The sequence below is a fragment of the Phoenix dactylifera genome, unplaced genomic scaffold (genome assembly GCF_009389715.1).
Source record: "Phoenix dactylifera cultivar Barhee BC4 unplaced genomic scaffold, palm_55x_up_171113_PBpolish2nd_filt_p 000085F, whole genome shotgun sequence".
Classification (NCBI taxonomy): Eukaryota; Viridiplantae; Streptophyta; class Magnoliopsida; order Arecales; family Arecaceae; genus Phoenix; species Phoenix dactylifera.
Window position 1 is genome coordinate 1,123,094 of NW_024067677.1, and position 17,397 is coordinate 1,140,490.

The 17,397-nt window shown below is 44.7% G+C and overlaps 2 protein-coding genes and 1 long non-coding RNA gene across 3 annotated transcripts; all 3 read left to right on the forward strand.

The window, feature by feature from the left end:
* Positions 1-3,847: 3,847 nt before the first annotated feature.
* Positions 3,848-4,864, forward strand: LOC113463435. Its single transcript, XR_003387636.2, has 2 exons — positions 3,848-4,256; positions 4,464-4,864. It is a non-coding gene; the product is annotated as an uncharacterized LOC113463435 (long non-coding RNA).
* Positions 4,865-8,623: 3,759 nt separating this feature from the next.
* On the forward strand, positions 8,624-9,734 carry LOC103717787 (E3 ubiquitin-protein ligase EL5-like). Its single transcript, XM_008806300.4, has one exon. It carries the CDS (start codon positions 8,732-8,734, stop codon positions 9,263-9,265), a length of 534 nt encoding a protein of 177 aa, XP_008804522.2. The 5' UTR covers positions 8,624-8,731; the 3' UTR covers positions 9,266-9,734.
* A 4,921-nt stretch (positions 9,735-14,655) lies between these two features.
* On the forward strand, positions 14,656-17,270 carry LOC103717805 (L-type lectin-domain containing receptor kinase S.7). Its single transcript, XM_008806333.4, has one exon. It carries the CDS (start codon positions 14,858-14,860, stop codon positions 17,066-17,068), a length of 2,211 nt encoding a protein of 736 aa, XP_008804555.2. The 5' UTR covers positions 14,656-14,857; the 3' UTR covers positions 17,069-17,270.
* The last annotated feature ends 127 nt before the right edge of the window (positions 17,271-17,397 follow it).

Here is a 17,397-nt window from a genome sequence, read left to right on the forward strand (position 1 = left end):
CTCATATTGTCATTGCTTTCTTCTCAGTTGACAATGCTCTTCCCATCCTCTATATGCCCTTATTTTAGCCACACCTAGCCTTCCATCTAGGTGACCAACCCATTTCCGTTGGTCATCCATAGGTTATCTTTTTTTTCCGCCCCCCCCCCCAATTACTACTTATGTGTTCTTTTCTTCACGTTTCATGGCTTATCCATCTTGACATTTCTGGTTGCATTGTGATCATCTTCTTTGCAGCATCCTTCTTTTTCGAATTGTTTGTCCTGTGTTCCACTAGCATCTCTCTAGTCCCCTCAAACCTATACAATAAAAGCAAGTTAACTTAATCTCTACAATTTTCTCTTTGCGATGCATGTCCTGACACTATGACCCTCATTTTGGTTTCAAATTTGTATAATAGGTACAGCTATGCAGACTTGCAAATAATTGATGAAGTTACATCACGAGATTCATAATCATGTTGTAATACTATACTAATGATGCAATGCTGCTGTCTCTATTGTTTTCGTTTGAAGAAGCATCCATGCATGATATCTTTGGGATTACAATTCTAAGCATATACTGACGCATGCTGCTCTTAATCGATCTGAAATTGCTTTCATTCTTATAGTCCATGGAGAATATACAAGATAATTGGTTTCCCTTTCTCTCTTGCTATTTTAAGTTGGACCAATATGATTGGCGAGGAGATCATAGATTGAGATGACTTCTTAGGCCATCTTGGCTAGTCCGTGTCATGAACCCTTATTTACAATTTAAAAATATACATCTAGGTTTTACATGAAATTTGAAAGTTCTATTTCTTGTGTGATCTCGTTAGGGCAAAGCGCCAGATACTTATGAGCACAAAATATCAGAATTAATGACCGATTCACCAACTATAATATGAATGTACAACTGATAGCCTCATACAGAGAATGGCATAATACAGAAGTGGAAACATACATCAAATAGGTTAACAACCCGGCTCTCAAACTCATGTGAATCATATACCAAGAGATTGCAATGAGAAAGCTGCAATATCCATGAATGTGCACTAACTTGCCATTAAGAAACAGGGCACTTAGTGTTAGTTTAGCAACAGTGGCATGAAAATTTCTGGATGGAGTGTGATCAAGGCAATGATTTTTAAAAGAACTGAGAAGAGGGCAGATTATCGAAGTCATTTGGTACATTGAACCATTAGAGCTATGATGCACAAATCGGTAAATAAAGTATGAGGTAAAAAGCGAAAAAATAATATATCGCATACAAATTCTACATTTGCATATTGGAATTAAGTTTGGAGCATAAAGTGAAAATATTATTTCACATAGAAATTCTGCATCTGCATAGTGGAATTTTTAATGGGCGACAAACTACAAAGAATTATCAGTAGGGCAAGGAAGGTAACTAAGTATCTTACTCCCCTAATAGCATGCCTAATATGATGATTCAAGTCTAAAGAAGGTCAAAATAGGAAGGATTAAAGTGAAATCTGATGCACTTATTGGTTAATGAAGTATTGAGTAAAAAGTGAAAACAATATATGGAATAAAAATTCCACATTTGCATAGTGGAATTAAGTATGGAGTAAAAAAGTGAACACATTGCATTGAATAAAAATTCCGCACTTGCATGGTAGAATTTCAGCACAAAGACTTATCAGGAGGGCAAGGAAGGTAACCAAGCGTCTAAATCCCATGATAGCAGTGTTAACATAATGAAGCAAGACTAAAGAAGGTCAAAATAAGAAGGGTTAATGTGCTTGAAGAATAAAAGGTTGCTGATAAAGTTGTGAGAATATTGCCTCTTTCATTAAAGTTTACTGAATCTCTGGTTAGCAGAGACAACAGTTTGCTGATTCAGATTTCTGTATTCCTGTAGCGTTGCCGACAGCAAGAATATTTGTAATCTTATAGTCTACCAAAATGTGCTAATAACCAGTCAAAACAAGAAAAGGAGATCCACCAACATGGAGTAAAGGAAATCAACAGAAGTCTTGGGCTTAAAGTAGGCTGGTATAATGGTTCGGCAAAAGAATTATCCAAGACAAATGCTTTTGCACTATAGAATCTCACAAGTCATACTGCCTACTTGTATCTCCCTATTGCTCCATTGATTGGCAACTGTACCTTATTAGATACAGTGTCACCTAATCATTCTTAGCGTAACAACTTAGGACTTCATCCAAAAAGACCAGTCGGAAGATATTATTTGCATTCTTTAGTCCTATATAAGTACCTAAAATCTACTCCACGAAAAACCAATGTGGGACTAAACATATGCCTACACGGGTCCTCACTCTTCCTGTTCGCGCCCTGATGTTCTCGTCAGACTAAGAGTTCAAATCTAATCACAAGCATCACGATCGGCCTATGGTCAGCCCCAATGAATTTGTGTTGCCATGTCTCCTATTTTATATAGGTTATGGGTCGGATCCGCTCTGATACCATTTGTAATAATTCAGAATCTTATCCAAAATGGTTAGCGAGAATGTTTTATTTGGGTCTTTTAGTCCTATATAAGTATCTAAGATTTTTTTGGTGAATAACCGATGTGGGACTAAATATATGTCTGCATGGGTCCCACATCAGTTATTCGCTAAGAAGATTTTGGATAGTTATATAGGATTAAGAAACCCAAATAATATCTTCCGGCTAGTTATTTTGGATAAGGTTCTGTGTTGTTATATTTGGATAAGAAGAAAATATCTTGAGAGAATAAGAGGGTATGAAAGACAACGGGCAACCTCAAAAAAAAAATTTTAAGTGTCGCGGGAAAGGATTTTGTTGCCAAAGAAAATGGGAAATAACTGGAACTTCTTTGAGAACCGATCAAAAGAATCTTTTCCACCACCAATCTAATTCCACTTTACTTCCCAAAGGGCCTTTAAAGCAAGGGGAGAAAGATACTAAAACGACAGGGTTCATATCGTTTCTCACCGCACAAATGTGTGAAAGGATCTCGTAAAGCATAAACCATAAATGATGCCTGAAGGGTTTTGGAGAAAAGATTATTCAAGGAGCCAAAGTGACTTGAATAAAATTCCAAGAAAAGGACAATTGAGAGGACAGAATGATAATTCATTTGGTTGAGTAATCGACAGGAATCAATTTAATTACTGTAGAGAATTTGTACAGGATATATCATTCTGTCGTTTGGTTCTGAGTATGGACAGGAATCAATTTAATTACTGTAGAGAATTTGCACTTATCTGTAGAGAATTTTTTTTTATATAGTATCTAATTGATGGAAGCACTCATTGGCAACTTTTGAAATATTATAGAGCAGATATATGGAAACATTTTTTCAAGTAAAAAAACTTAAAATATTTTTTGAAAATTATCTCTTAAATTTTAGATGTTTACAAACTTTAAAACTCTTATCCTTTTTCTTCATGCCTTTTTTAAAGAAGAGTTGAACTCTTCTAAAAAGAATATTGGTTTCCGTTTCCGATATCACATCTTTGGAAATGCCACTCCATAACGGTACAGGACAGAGTCTATAAATAGGCTTTGGATCCGGTGTTATGAGAAAATCAATCCAAATTATTATTTCTCTGCTTCTTAATTAAGACGAAACGGAGAACTTTTTTATCCTTTTTTTTTCTTCTATCAAACCTCTTTCAAAGTTTTCTTTTTATCTGGGCATCTGAAGGAGTTGGTCGGATCAAGCCTTCCCAGCGATTGTGCTCGTTAAAGGAGGATCGGGCTGAGTCAGGTTGTTCTACTTTGAGGATAAAACCGCTGCAAGTTTGTACATAGGAGGCAAAATATGTTCTTAGAGCAGTGTATATCATATGCTTCAATTCAGACAAACTCTTTTTATTTTTTTTAAATAAATTATTTTTTATAATATTTTTATGAAATAAAGATATAACAATTTTTTGGTAAAATATTTCTACCAGTGCCTACTTACTAGCAACCAAAACAAGATGGATATATTTATAGGTTTAAGTTCAAGCACCGAAGAGACAAACTTTAGCCATAAAATACTTATGAACACTAATTTATGAAAAGCGAAGTGGGTTTTTAACTGTTGAAATTTTGGGGAGATCTAGGTTAATTTGGATGGAAGTTGTGAAAAAGGATGTGTATGAGCTTGCAATAAGACATCAGAATTAGCTCTTCACAGAAAAGATTGTCTACGAAGCACTTGTGTAAGATTAGCCGCGACTAGTTATGGAGAGGCTTGATGGCTGTTATTCCTATCTCCAGGCTTGGAGGTTGCTGAAAATATACTCAGAAGGCTTGTTGATCAAAGTCCATTTCAAGGTCACCCTCTCCACTCAATCTTCTTCTCCGTTTTCCTTGGGTGTGCTTTGTTGGGTTTGGGGGGCAGGTATTCCTCCTGTATGCACTCGATCTCTACAATCAACTTTGTTCTTTGAGATCAAGCAAGGGTGATCTGTTTACAGTAGCTGTAAGTCTAGATCTTGTCCCTAGTAACATACTGAATTGCAGTTTTGGAAAATCTTCTAGATTCTCTCACCATGACAGAGAACAGACACCAGAAACAAGACCAAAGGTACATAGAATGGGTAGCCAGGTGGTTTCATCCTGGCAACCGAGCCATCAGCTCTAGTGTTGCTTGCTTTCTTCCTCTAAAAGAGGTTTAGCTTCACAATAGATTGATCAATTCATCCTAAATATACCAACTTTTATTGGAGTTTTCATGCTTGCACATGTGAGGTCAATCCTCTTATTTCTGTCCGTGGGGCTCATGATCTTCATGTATCAGTGATGTTTCAGTGTTGGCTGATCATAATTTTGGATGAAACCAATGTTCGCTTGCTCCTTCAAAAATGGATGTTCATTCTCTGACAAGGTACCAGCAGATTCTTCTTCTTCTTCTTCTTCTTTTTCTTTTATTAAAAAAATCTTCCCGAGGGAAAAAAGATGGGGATTTCTCATCGATCTTCTTGACAATTCAAGACCCTGAACTTGCCACAACTTTAAGCAAAAAAAAAAAACTTGCCACAACTGATCACAGGTTTTCTTTTTTCTTTTGATAGATAATAAATTTTTCTTTTTAAGAGTAATTTCTCGAGCGAGTGATCCTCTTGTTGATGTCATACCAAAGACCATCCTTCAATGGAGTTATATCAGAGAAGCCCTCTCATCAATGTCACCTGACAGTAATTTCTCCACCAAGAATCATTTCTTAACCTAGTACTACTCTTTGCAGAAGAATGAAAACTTGCAAATTTGACCCAGATTAACCTAGATTAACCTGACACTTTATAACTTACAAGTGCAACTATGCGAGCTCATTAATGGTTAAAGATAAAAGAAATCATTCAGAGGAAGAACAGCACCTCATCCAGGCCTAGGGGAAATAGATGAGAACATCAGGTCCATAAGAAAAAGGTGAACAGCTGCAGCCAACCAAATGAATGGCATGTTCCACAGGAGTCATATGGAGATTTTTGGCATGCATCACATATTGCAATGGTCAGGTTCTATATAAGCATCATGTGAGACAAAGAAGACCATGTCCCAACTCTCCAATCCATAGACATGAGGTGCTTTTCTTAGGTCCTTCATGACTGGTTTATCTGCTATCTGGTGAGATGAAGAACTCTGTCTCTATAGGCAGTGTTTCTTTTCCTCTTGAAGCCATGAGCATCCCTTTTTCCATCAGATCTTTTACTGTCCTTGTGCTGTAACTAGAGCAGTTAAAGCTTATGTTGGAAGGAAATTATCAGACATCCATTTCTTCTGTTCTCTCTTTTGTTTCTTCCCCTGGAAAGTGGTGGTGGTGTTGCCGACAAGAGAAGGTTGGGGATAAGAGTAGAGATTGACTAAAAGTGAGGGACAAGGGATCTGGTTGGTTGGGCGGTTTTCGATATAGACTGGTTTTGGTCAAGTTCCTGGAAAAGTAAACAAAGTCGTCATCAGCTGATGGCTTCCAGCCTTCTAATCTTTTCCATTCCATCTTGGAGTCAATGAGATTAACCTCATCCGTGGGGGTGCGAACGTAGGTATAATGCGATGCGAAAAACTTAGTTAATTAAAGGAGAAGGTATGAGCGAGATAGACCACAGTTTCCATCAGTTTGCTTTTTCGTTAGTGTTGGGACGGCGAGTGAACCTCGTTGCTTTCACTTTCTTCTTTAAATTTTTATCTATCTCAGCTTCCTCTTTCTTGGTAACCATTTCTATCTTGCCATTTTATCCTTAAGGCATCCTTTGTCAATAAATAATAATAACAAGAATAATAATAATAATAGCTTTCCAATTGCCCGGTGAGTCATCACCCTCTTGTAAAGGTTGCCATCCATGTCACCTAAATTATTTTCCAATGCTTTTTGGTGATGGGTGTTTTGATTCATGGAGAAGTGATGGATTGTTTAACCATGAGTGGGGCTCAACATGCACTCCAGGTTGGTGAGGTCCAACCCAAGGTTTTGTAAACATCTGAGATGCTGGTCTCTAAGAAGGTTTATTGATCCAAGTAGGCCAAATCCTCAAAAAGCCAAGATACCAACAAGCCCCTTTATTAAAAATGTTTTTGGTCCAATACACGTTTTTGTTCAAATGTTTGCAATGGTAAGGGGTTTTTGCAAGAAGAAATGCTGGGATGAAGTATAATTAAAGCTTGATATATATATATATATATAGAGAGAGAGAGAGAGAGTGAAACCATGTTTGGAATTTGAACCAAGTACAATCCACAACCTTTTTGGTCATCTTGGATTAATAAATAAAAAAAACAAATAATGATCATTAAAAAAAAAAACACTTGCCGAGATTGGGTTACTTTCATGTGTTGAACATGTTATCCAAGAAGGTAATATCGATAACAACATTTTAGCATCACCAACAATTCGCTAATATCCAAGCTAGTTTTCTTAATTTCCAAGAGATCTATGCTTAGTATAAAACAATATATTGTACTAATTAATTTAGGGTTAGCTTTTTTCTCAAGTGATTCTCCGATGATCGTTATCTACTTCATATGTGACATATATCAAATATTTGATCCAAGTCATTAGTCCAAATGAAATCAATTTGCCATCGACCTAGATCTTTTCCTAATCTTGCTATGCACCAAATGAATGAAGCCAGTGCAGGGTAAGCCTGAACCAAATTGTTTCGGACCAACTTTTGAAGGTCCTACGTGGTGTCATGCATTTGGACAGGCTGAATCCACGTGAAATCCATGTGTCGGTCACAAACATCGTGCATGCCCTTGGTGTGCATCCGATCAAATCTTGACAGCAGCGTTTCGTGATGTCATCAACTCCCATACTAGTGGGATCCGACTCGGATCCGACGCCCATCTGACTTGGTTCGGCCCCACTCCGGGCCCACCGAGAGAACAAGTTAGGCCTTCCTTCCCAAATCACGCCACCGTGTATCATAAATAAGAATAGAAGAAGACTTATTTGGTGCACACTTGTCTAGGTTCGGTCAACACTTTTGGGATTGAACCATCTAGATCTCTTGGACCCAATACCATGACCCATAATTAGATTACTTGACCCATCCTGATTCAATGCCTTACCTTATATTAATGTACGAGCTTGAGGTTTCTCCACACGTGTCCATTTGGTTATCATATCTTTCTTTTTTTTATTCTTATTATCGATAATATTTTTGGAGCCCTGCTATGGGTCCCAACCCCAGATATGGCACGAAAAGATTGGTGCAATTTTCAAATTCGGTTTGATAGATGATGGATTTGCAGCATGAAGCAACAATCCTCGTAGAGCATCTACTAAGTGTCATTTTAGTGTGTGTTTGATGCTAAGATGAGAGATACAATAACTACAATCATGTATGCATTAGTGCTTTAGTGTACGCAAATACTTTTGTTGTAGATCTAAATAAATGCATGATTATAGGTCAAGGAAGAATTTAAAAAGTTGAGAGGGATTGCACATGCAATCGCCTGCCACCAAAAATATATCAATTGTAAGTGGAGATTGAAGCAGTGAACTGGACATGCGAAACTACTACACTAGGTTTGCATTTGGCATCTCCAAAATCCAACTCAAGTATTACAAAGTGGGGGAGTAGGAGAGCACAAGCAGGCTCCACCTTTTTGGAACTCATACAAGGAAAGATCCAATTGTTTACCTCAAAACAAACAACCAAGAATAATTGAATTTATTATATAATAAAGAAAATAATGTTTGATTTGTCCCTTAACACAAGACATGAGAGAGTTGGAGCATGACCATTACCAACTACTTCCAGCCAATTATGCTGAGATGCGGTCTGCGGTTCTCAAACATCACCAAGTGGATTGGCATTTGATTCCAATCAGGCCATGTGTTGATTATTTTAGACATATAATAAAGTGGATGGCCAGCTATCACTAGCATAAACTGTACCCATCCAATTCCAATTATTTAGACATAGAATAGGTACATCAGAAGAAAGAAACGCTTTCTTAGATCCTCTCTTGCTACCACCGTTCGTTCCCGTGATCTCATCACCCATTCCTGGGCCCACACGACAATGGTGGTGGGCCACTGTGGTGCAAAAGATGGAAGAGGGTTTCACTTTTCTTCTTTTCAAAAGACACAATCACAATAAAATAAAAAGCAAAAAAAGAAAAAAAAAGCATACCCCCCCCCCCCCCCCCCCCCCCCCCACTCACACCACCACCACCCCTTCCCTGACCCTTTAAATCCCCCCTCCTGCCTCTTCCCACGTCCCCTTTCCTCCTTCCTCCTTCCTTCTTCTCTCTCTTTTACATAGATAAGGTATTATAATTTGAGTTTATATAAGCTAGAGAAGATGACTATATCGATGGAGTACTACTACTCGAGCCGGGTAGTGGCCGGCTTCTTCCAAAAGGTGGCGCTCCTCCTATCCTTTGTGGTGAGACGGGTGCTCCTTCCCTGCTACTGCTGGTGGTCCAGCAACGAAGAAATTAGAGAAGGCGATGAGGCCGGAGCGGAGCAGCACCGCAGGCGGCACCATCAGCTGGCGGCGGCGCAGGCGGTGAGGGAGAGCCTCCAGGTGGCGACTTACGGGGAGGTGGCGGCGGCGGCGGCGGCAGCGGCGACGTGCGCGGTGTGCCTGAGCGAGGTGAGGAGGAAGGATCGGGTGTGGGAGCTGCGAAACTGCTGCCACGTGTTTCACAAGGCGTGCCTGGACCGCTGGCTGGACCACGACGAGCACCTCACCTGCCCCCTCTGCCGGGCGCCGCTCCTCACGACGGTGTACCAGCCGGCCTCCTTCCCGCCGGCCCCGGCGGAGCCCAGCTGGGCCGTGGAGCGACTCCTCTACCTCTTCGGAGACGACCTCCTATTTGCCCCGCCGTCGTAGCCCGTCTTTTTATTATTTTTATTATTTTTATTCCTCTCCGCTGTCCTTTGGTCTTTTCCTTTGGGTATACCGGTGGTCCTTGTGATGGACGGTCTGGATTTTTGGGGTGTAAGTAAATACGGTGGAGTTACGTTATATGTAAGTAATTTTAAGTTTTATTAAGATGTAACGGAGGTACTGTTTGTTGTATACGCTGGATTTCCTTAGATATACCGGGAGTCACGAGCACACTAGGCGGTGTTGGCGTGAATGAAATGGGAAGAATAATTGGGGCCTGGCGATGGGCGCAAAGGAATCGTAACACCGCCGCAAGCATCGCAATCATGTGCGCGGTCCATCCCAGAGTTATCACATAGAGATTCGCGTTGGAGTTATCATTTAGAGATTCGCGTTCGCGGAATCTTCATCTTATCTCTATTGTATTTTTCTTTGCAAACACATAAAAAGGACGATGGACAGAATTGACTCCCACGGTGCGGTAAATTCCCGTTTCATTCTCTCATCAGTTTTCCTTTTCTTTATGAGGTCACTGACGTCGACCTGTCTTTTAAACGAATAGAATACTGAAGGCCGGGTTGTCTCTTTGGCTGCACGAAATTTTATTTGAATGAATCACGTATCGGTACCAAAATCTCTTTGTAGCTATTTATTCTTCAACTTTATTGGCAGCATTCATATAGATATATAAATATAAGCTGCCGTTGTACATAAAAAATAAAAATAAAAATAAAATGCTGTAAAAAAAAAAACAATGGAGACCTGAAATTTATCCTACACCTATGTACGGAATTATTTTTTGCTAAAATTTACACATCTTCTAAGTTGAATAAAGGGATGGCAATTTATATTCTATCCCGTCAGCATCTAACCCAATCTAAATAGAATGAGTTTTAACTGATTGCGAAGTGGATGCTGAAATCACCAATTGCTTTAAAAACTTAAGTTGGTAGAATGAAATAGATTTATTTATATATTTTATATTTTTTTATGTTTTTTTTTTACATGCGGGCCAGACTATTTTTTAATGAGTAAGCTCAAAAATCATGTTGAAATCACTATTTTTTCTAAAAGCTTAAGCTGATGAAATGAAATAGATTTATTTATATATTTTATATTTTTTAACGGCAGACACAGATAGAATAAATTCAGTTGTGCCCGATCAGGCCCATAGCCTGCACGAACCGAGTGGCGATGTCAATGAGGAAACGGCGACGGGCGCCACGGCGTCATACACCATGGGGAGGTAGACTTGGGGCATGATAGAAGGGAAATGAGGGCCATGCTCCTCTTCATGCTTCGCCGTGCTCTTCCTCCCATTTTTTAGGTCCGTCCGCTCGATCTTGTCCCCGATCAGGATCTTGAACGACTCCGAGGCAGCTAGCCATATCCATGCGTTTAGTACACTCAAAACAAAATACGAATCTATAAACTAATAATCTATGTTTATATTTATATCCTTCATAATGCAAACTTTGGGTTTGACTGTACTCTCAAGTTTAACTCCATAATGTTTCTTATCCAATTTCAACTCCAATGGAGTCGAGCTCTATTTTTAAAATTTTTAAATTTTTAGTTCTTTGCCACAAAGGACGATGAGAAACTATTTATTTTGCATTGTTCACTATGGAGGGAGAAGTCACTGCAACAACTAAACAAAAGGTCACATACACGAAACGGATGCTGGGGACAGACCGCATCCTCCTCGAAGGAGATTCTGCTATGGTAGTTGAGTGGATCTAGAATCCAGGCTCTGATGACGGAGTCAGACTATTGCTATGTGATATTCAAAGACTCTTAATTGCAGCAGACTTTCGGAGGCTACACACGTCTACAGAGAGGTGAATAGCGCGGCTAATTGGATGGCCTCATTCGCAACTCAGGTTTTATTTGGATCGACACCACCGAGGTACCCTACACTCTGTTTCATTTACTTTTTTTTTTATTTTATTGGCATTACTCGCACACGGCATGTATGAGTGGCTGTTGTACCAAGAAAAAAAAGAAAAGAAAAAAAAGAAACACAGAAGGTTACAACAGCAGATGGTTTTGGAGAGGCAAAAGGGACATTCCGTGCAGGAGTTTGGAACAAGAAAGGAGGGGAGAATAGAGAAAAGGCGAGGAAAATGGCTGAAAGAATTAAGGGAGCAATTCCGCTCTCTTTATTTGAAAGAAAGGTTCCATGTTTTGAATCCTGACGGAAGTTCCTACATATATTTTTTGCCATTAGCAAGCGGACATCACGATGGGGAACGGCTTCTTGCTGGGCTGGGCCAAGAGCTGATCAGGCCGCCCCATGATTGGGGCTTTCAAGGATGACGCGCCACCGAAACTTGGTATACCAAAAGCTCTGGAGAATTCCAAATTGTACCGTTTTACAGCGATTGGCCACTCACTCAAAACCACGAGTTTGTGCCTCTACCTGCTTAATTGTGCACCATATGGATGTTCCCCGGCTATTTGATGGAAGTAATTCTTAGTGTTGGTGCTCCAAAATTTATTTCTCGACAACAAAAAGTAGAGCCTCAGGAATGGTTTCTGTTGCTGCGTAATTCCAAATTGAGGTCGGAGCAGAGGTTGGATGACTTTAAGATTGGCAAGAACCAAACTTAACTAGTCGACCAAGGTGTGGAAGAACCGGTCTTCTCTGAGGACGATCTGCAAAAAATTCGCTTGTTGAAATGTTTCCAGTAGGGGACCTTCCGATACCTAAGTCAAAATAGAAAGACAATAGCATAGAAGGGAGAAATCTCTACAAAGTAGCGTTTCTAAATGAGCTCACCTGAGAACTTCCAGACTACCCGTATATATAGGGTAGTCAATCGATCCGTTATCTAATTTGGTGCAACGTGCCTTTAATTGCCAGATAATGGTCAGTCGTACATTTACAATATGGAAAACGTTGTGCAAAAGCAGCATATGGCGGTGATCATGTTGATCATGTGTTAACAACAATGTTATCATAGCTGCCGGTCTTTATTGGCACATACAGATTAGCTCCTTGGCTTTCACTGAAGTTGTTCATCTTAATTTATACCGAGGCAAAGAAGGTCGGTCTAATTCGAAGTCGGGATGTCCAACATGTCTCCAACCATTTTCAGCTAGCTCATTGGTTTGGTTCAGCTAGTGCTCTTTTTTTTTGCTAAAACCGATGATTCATACTATTCGGGTACGAATGCACCTAGAAGAGTCAGCATACAAAATCTCCCGGATAGCACCAGGTAAATCACCCTCACCGACCCATAGTGAGCCGCCTGAGTGGCACGCAACAAACGCCGCCACCCAGTCTGCCGCACCATTGGCCTCCCGATATACATGCCCTGCTCGAAAGAGCACCCCCCCTCACCATCAACCATATATCCCGGAGCAGTGGGTGAACTGCCCTATCGCTATACGGGCCCTTCCGGACCCAACTGATCACAGTGGCCGAGTCTCCCTCCAGGATGATGGAGCTCGCCCGCAAAACGGATCGCGCATATCGCAACCCCATCCAAGCTGCCCGCAGCTCTGCCCCTGGAACTGAGATGTCGAAGATCTGACAGCCTCCTGCTGCCACCAAGCGGGAATCCGGGCCCCTGATGACAAACCCAGCACCTCCCCTCCTGCCGCCATCCTGGACTGAGGCATCAAAATTGACCTTGAGGAAGCTCGGGGGTGGGGGCTCCCAGGTGAAAAACACCACATGAGGAGCTGCCGAAGCAGAGTGGGGGCCCCAGATGTCCCGAGCTATCATAGGTCCAAGGACTGAGTCAACATGGAGGAACTCCGCTGCCTGCGCCCGAGCCCGCTCCATCACAAACCACGGGGACAGACTGATATCACCAAAAATACGGCCATTTCTGGCCAACCAAATCTGGTAAGCTGTACATGCCGCTCTAACGGCCAAACATCGCATCGGTGGGGATCTAGACCAGCCCCGAACCTCCTCCAGGAAGCCGTCCCTCCGGCTCCAGACACCCTCCGAGAACCCAGACAGCCTCCAAGTCCTCCTCGCCCAGCCACACTGGAAGAGTACATGATCCACTGACTCGTCCACCTCGCAGAGCGTGCACAAGGGGGAAATGCCGACCCCCCGTCGACTCAACTCTGAACTAGTCGGCAGGCGATCCCAGGCCACCTTCCAGAGGAACAGTGCCACCCTCTGGTGTAGGCCAAACCTCCATACCCAACCACAGTCCCTACTCAGCTCAGACTCCTGCTGAAGAACCCGAGAAACATCACCAACACTGACTCTGGTCCTACAAGTGGTACTCCAGACCCTGACATCCGGACCAGCTGACCCCGGGATGGGAAGAGCCCGAACGCGCTCCACTAGGTGCTCCCCAAATAACTGACCCAGTCTGTCCTCATCCCACTCCCTCTCGCCTGGCACGAGGAGGTCACATACCCGGAGTCCCACAGCTAACTCAACTCCAATCATCGTCGGCCACAAGCTCAGCGGGAGAGCATCCACCCATGGGTCCTCCATAACATCAATGGACCTGCCATCGCCAGTCAACCACCTGGAGTGTGCCTGAGCCATAGGCAGATACCTCCCAATCTCCCGCCACATAAAGGAACTCCTCCGGCTACCCCTCACCTGGCCCACTAAGCCTGCTGGACCATATCTCGCTGACATGACCTGACTCCATAGACCATGTGGCTCCAGAACAAGCTGCACAGCACGCCTCGCCAAGAGTGCCTCACGCCTAGCCAGGAGAGACTGTACCCCTAGGCCACCCTCACTCAAAGGCGTGCAGGCTCTCTCCCAGGCCACTAGATGAACTCCATGGCCCCTCCCCAAAGAGCCCCACAGGAAGCTCCGCATCAGCCGCTCAATCCCTACCAGCACTGTCTTCGGCACAACTGTGTGGGCCATAATGTAAACCGGCATGGAGCATAGCACTGACCTGACCAGCGTCAGCCTGCCCATCATAGAGAGGGATGAGGCCCTCCAACCCTCAAGCCTACTCTGTACTCTCTGCACCAGTGTGGAACACTCCGCCACCCGCAACCTCCTCCCAGTAATGGGAACTCCCAGGTAATCTAGTGCCCCCTCCTGCTCCTGCATCCCCAAAATCACCCTGATCTCCCGTCGCACCCTCCGCTCCGTGCTCGGACTGAAGAATATGGCTGACTTTTGGAGATTAATCCTCTGGCTCCGTGCTAGTGCTCTGCCAGTCCTGTGCAGCATTGTTTTGCATATTTAGTGTTATAATCAAGTATCACTTTTGATTATGCGACCCCGAGGACAAAGGATTGCTCCATTATAGGTTAACATTGCCTTGTGTGCTGTGAAACTAACAAGGATAATACCATAATTTACTCTGCATCATCGTATCTAATGTCTGCTTCGAGGGGCAACGGTTCCATGAAATTTGGATTTGAAATGGGGACCTTTTATTCATGCGACGCTGACTAAAATCATGTTCCCCTTCTTCCCGCCAGAAAACTAACGACTACCCAAACCGCCAAGAAAGAAAGGGGACTCAAGTTACCGGTGAACAGATTGCAAGCCACCTCCTCCTCCCACCCTTCTTGTGGACGTTCGATCCCTCCTTCCTCCCTTCTTTCCTTTCCTCGTCTTCTTTCCTGCCATTCTTTTCATCGAGAGAGATGACTCCTAGATCTTTGCGCCCATCTTTCCGGCCACATTGGGCTTTGCTTCTCCTCCTCCTCCTCCTTCTCCTCCCTGCCTCCACCGTCCGCTGCCGTCCGGAAACATCCATCTCCACCACCGCCGGAACAAAGCTAGCCCCTGAGCGAATATCTTGGGACACCAACATCACCCTCCTCGGCGACGCCTGCCTCAAGAAAGGCGCCATCAGCCTCACCCGCGATTCCGCCGCTAGCGCCGGCCGCGCCCTCTACTCCCAACCCATCCGCTTTCTTGAACCCACCACCCGCTCCCCCGCGTCCTTCTCCTCCCGCTTCGCCTTCTCCATCACCCCCTCCTCCCCCGGCGACGGCCTCGCCTTCCTCCTCACCTCCGACCCCCACTTCCTCGGCAGCCCCAACGGCTTCTTGGGCCTCTTCTCCGACCTCGCCTCCGCCTCCAAGGCCGACGACGCCGTCACCATCGCCGTGGAGTTCGACACCAACCTCGATGCCCCGCTCCGCGACATCAACGATAACCACGTCGCCCTCGACGTCGACAGCATCTTCTCCTTCGCCGCCTCCGACGCCGGCAACGCAGGGGTTGACCTCAAGGCCCGGATACCCATGATGGCCTGGGTCGAGTACAGCAGCACCGAGAAGGCGGTCCGGGTGTGGCTCAGCTACTCCCACTTCCGGCCCCCCGATCCCCTCCTCGTCGCCCGCGTCGACCTCTCCGGCCTCTTCCGCGAGTTCATGTACGTCGGCTTCTCCGCCTCCAACGGCCATGGCACCGCGCTCCACATCGTCACCCGGTGGAGCTTCCGGACCTTCGGGTTCGCCGCCGCCTCCTCGGCGTCTCCGGCCGGAAACGGCACGGACGTTGCTGGGTGCGCCAACTGTTCGACCGAAGGTCAGAAAGGAGGCGACACGGGCGACGAGTACCTCAACCCTGGTGATGGCCCCGTGGCGAGTCTAGCTGTGGGGACAAGAAGATATATTCGGGTGGTTCTCGTCGTGGGCGGAGTAGTGGTCTTCGTCTGCTTGTTGTTGTTGTTGATCGCTGCTGTCATCTCGTGTCTTAGGGGAAATGAGGAAGAGGGCAGCGAAGGGAGCGCGCCGGAGACCGCCGTGGGAGGCGAATTCCAGACGGCGCCGGCGAGGATTTCGCTGGATGAGATAAGGTCGGCTACCAAAGAATTCCACTGCAGCAAGATCCTCGGCCAGGGCGGCTCGGCGACGGTGTATGAGGGTGTTCTGCCTTCTGGATGCAAGGTCGCCGTCAAGAGATTCGGTCAGGTGGACCGGTTCAGCCGCACACTCGCCACGGAGCTGGCGGCCGTCATGGGCTCATGCCGGCACCCGAATCTGGTCCCTCTCAGGGGGTGGTGCTGCGAGAAGGACGAGCTGGTCTTGGTGCACGAGTACATGCCCAATGGCAGCCTCGATAAGATCCTCCATGCTGCTGCTCCTTTTGGATCCCCGGTGGCGGGGCAACCGCCCGCACTCTCATGGGACCAGCGCTGGAAGATTGTCCTTGGCGTCGCATCCGCGCTTGTCTTCCTGCACGAGGAGTGCGAGAAGAAGATCATCCACCGGGATGTCAAGGCCTGCAACGTGCTCCTCGATGCCGAATTCAATGCGAAGGTCGGGGATTTCGGGCTCGCCGAGCTGAATGATCACAACAGAACTCCACCGGTGGCCAAGCCGGCAGGCACCATGGGCTATCTAGCACCAGAGTATGTCCATTCCGGTGTGGCCACCGAGAAGTCAGATGTGTACAGCTTTGGAATTCTGGCGCTGGAAGTGGCGACAGGGCGAAAGCCTGTGGAGAAGGCTATTGTGCTCGTCGACTGGGTCTGGTCGCTGTGGGGGCGACGGAGGGTGGTGGATGCGGCGGATCCCCGGCTTGAGGGCAGCTTCAACAGGGATGAGATGGGCAGGATGCTGGTCGTTGGGCTCTGCTGTGCCCATCCCGACTCCAAGCGGCGGCCAACGATGAGGAAGGCTATAAGGATGCTCAGGGGGGCGGCGACTCTGACTGCCTTGCCGGCCAGAAAACCTGCTGTTAGGCTGCTATCCCAGTTGCCTCCGACTTCGCAGGATTCCTGCTCGCAGGCTTCTGGAGATGCGACCACGTCGTGGTTCTCGCCTTGCATTAGTCTCAACCAGTTGGAAGAACAGAATTATGGCAGAAATTTCACTGCTGCGACTCGGACTCCATTCTCCTGAGCACCTTTATGCCCGAGATTTGTACAAGCCGGCCAGAGATAAAGAGTAGCGTGATCAGAGTCCATTCTCAAGGTGCTTTGCATTTAAAACTCCATGAATTATACCATTTGTTGTGATGTTGATGCCTGTGATCAGACATTCTGGTTGTTTACTTGTTTCTATCAACATAAATGGAAAATTCGGGCCTTGATGGTCTTAATGTCTTACAGGTTTTGATGATTGTTATCTGACATGATGGTTGTTTCTATCAATATTAAAGGAAATTTCGAAGTCTCTGATGGTCTGTCTTAGAAGTTGATCTTTAATTTGCCTGCCTGCTTTTCAGCACA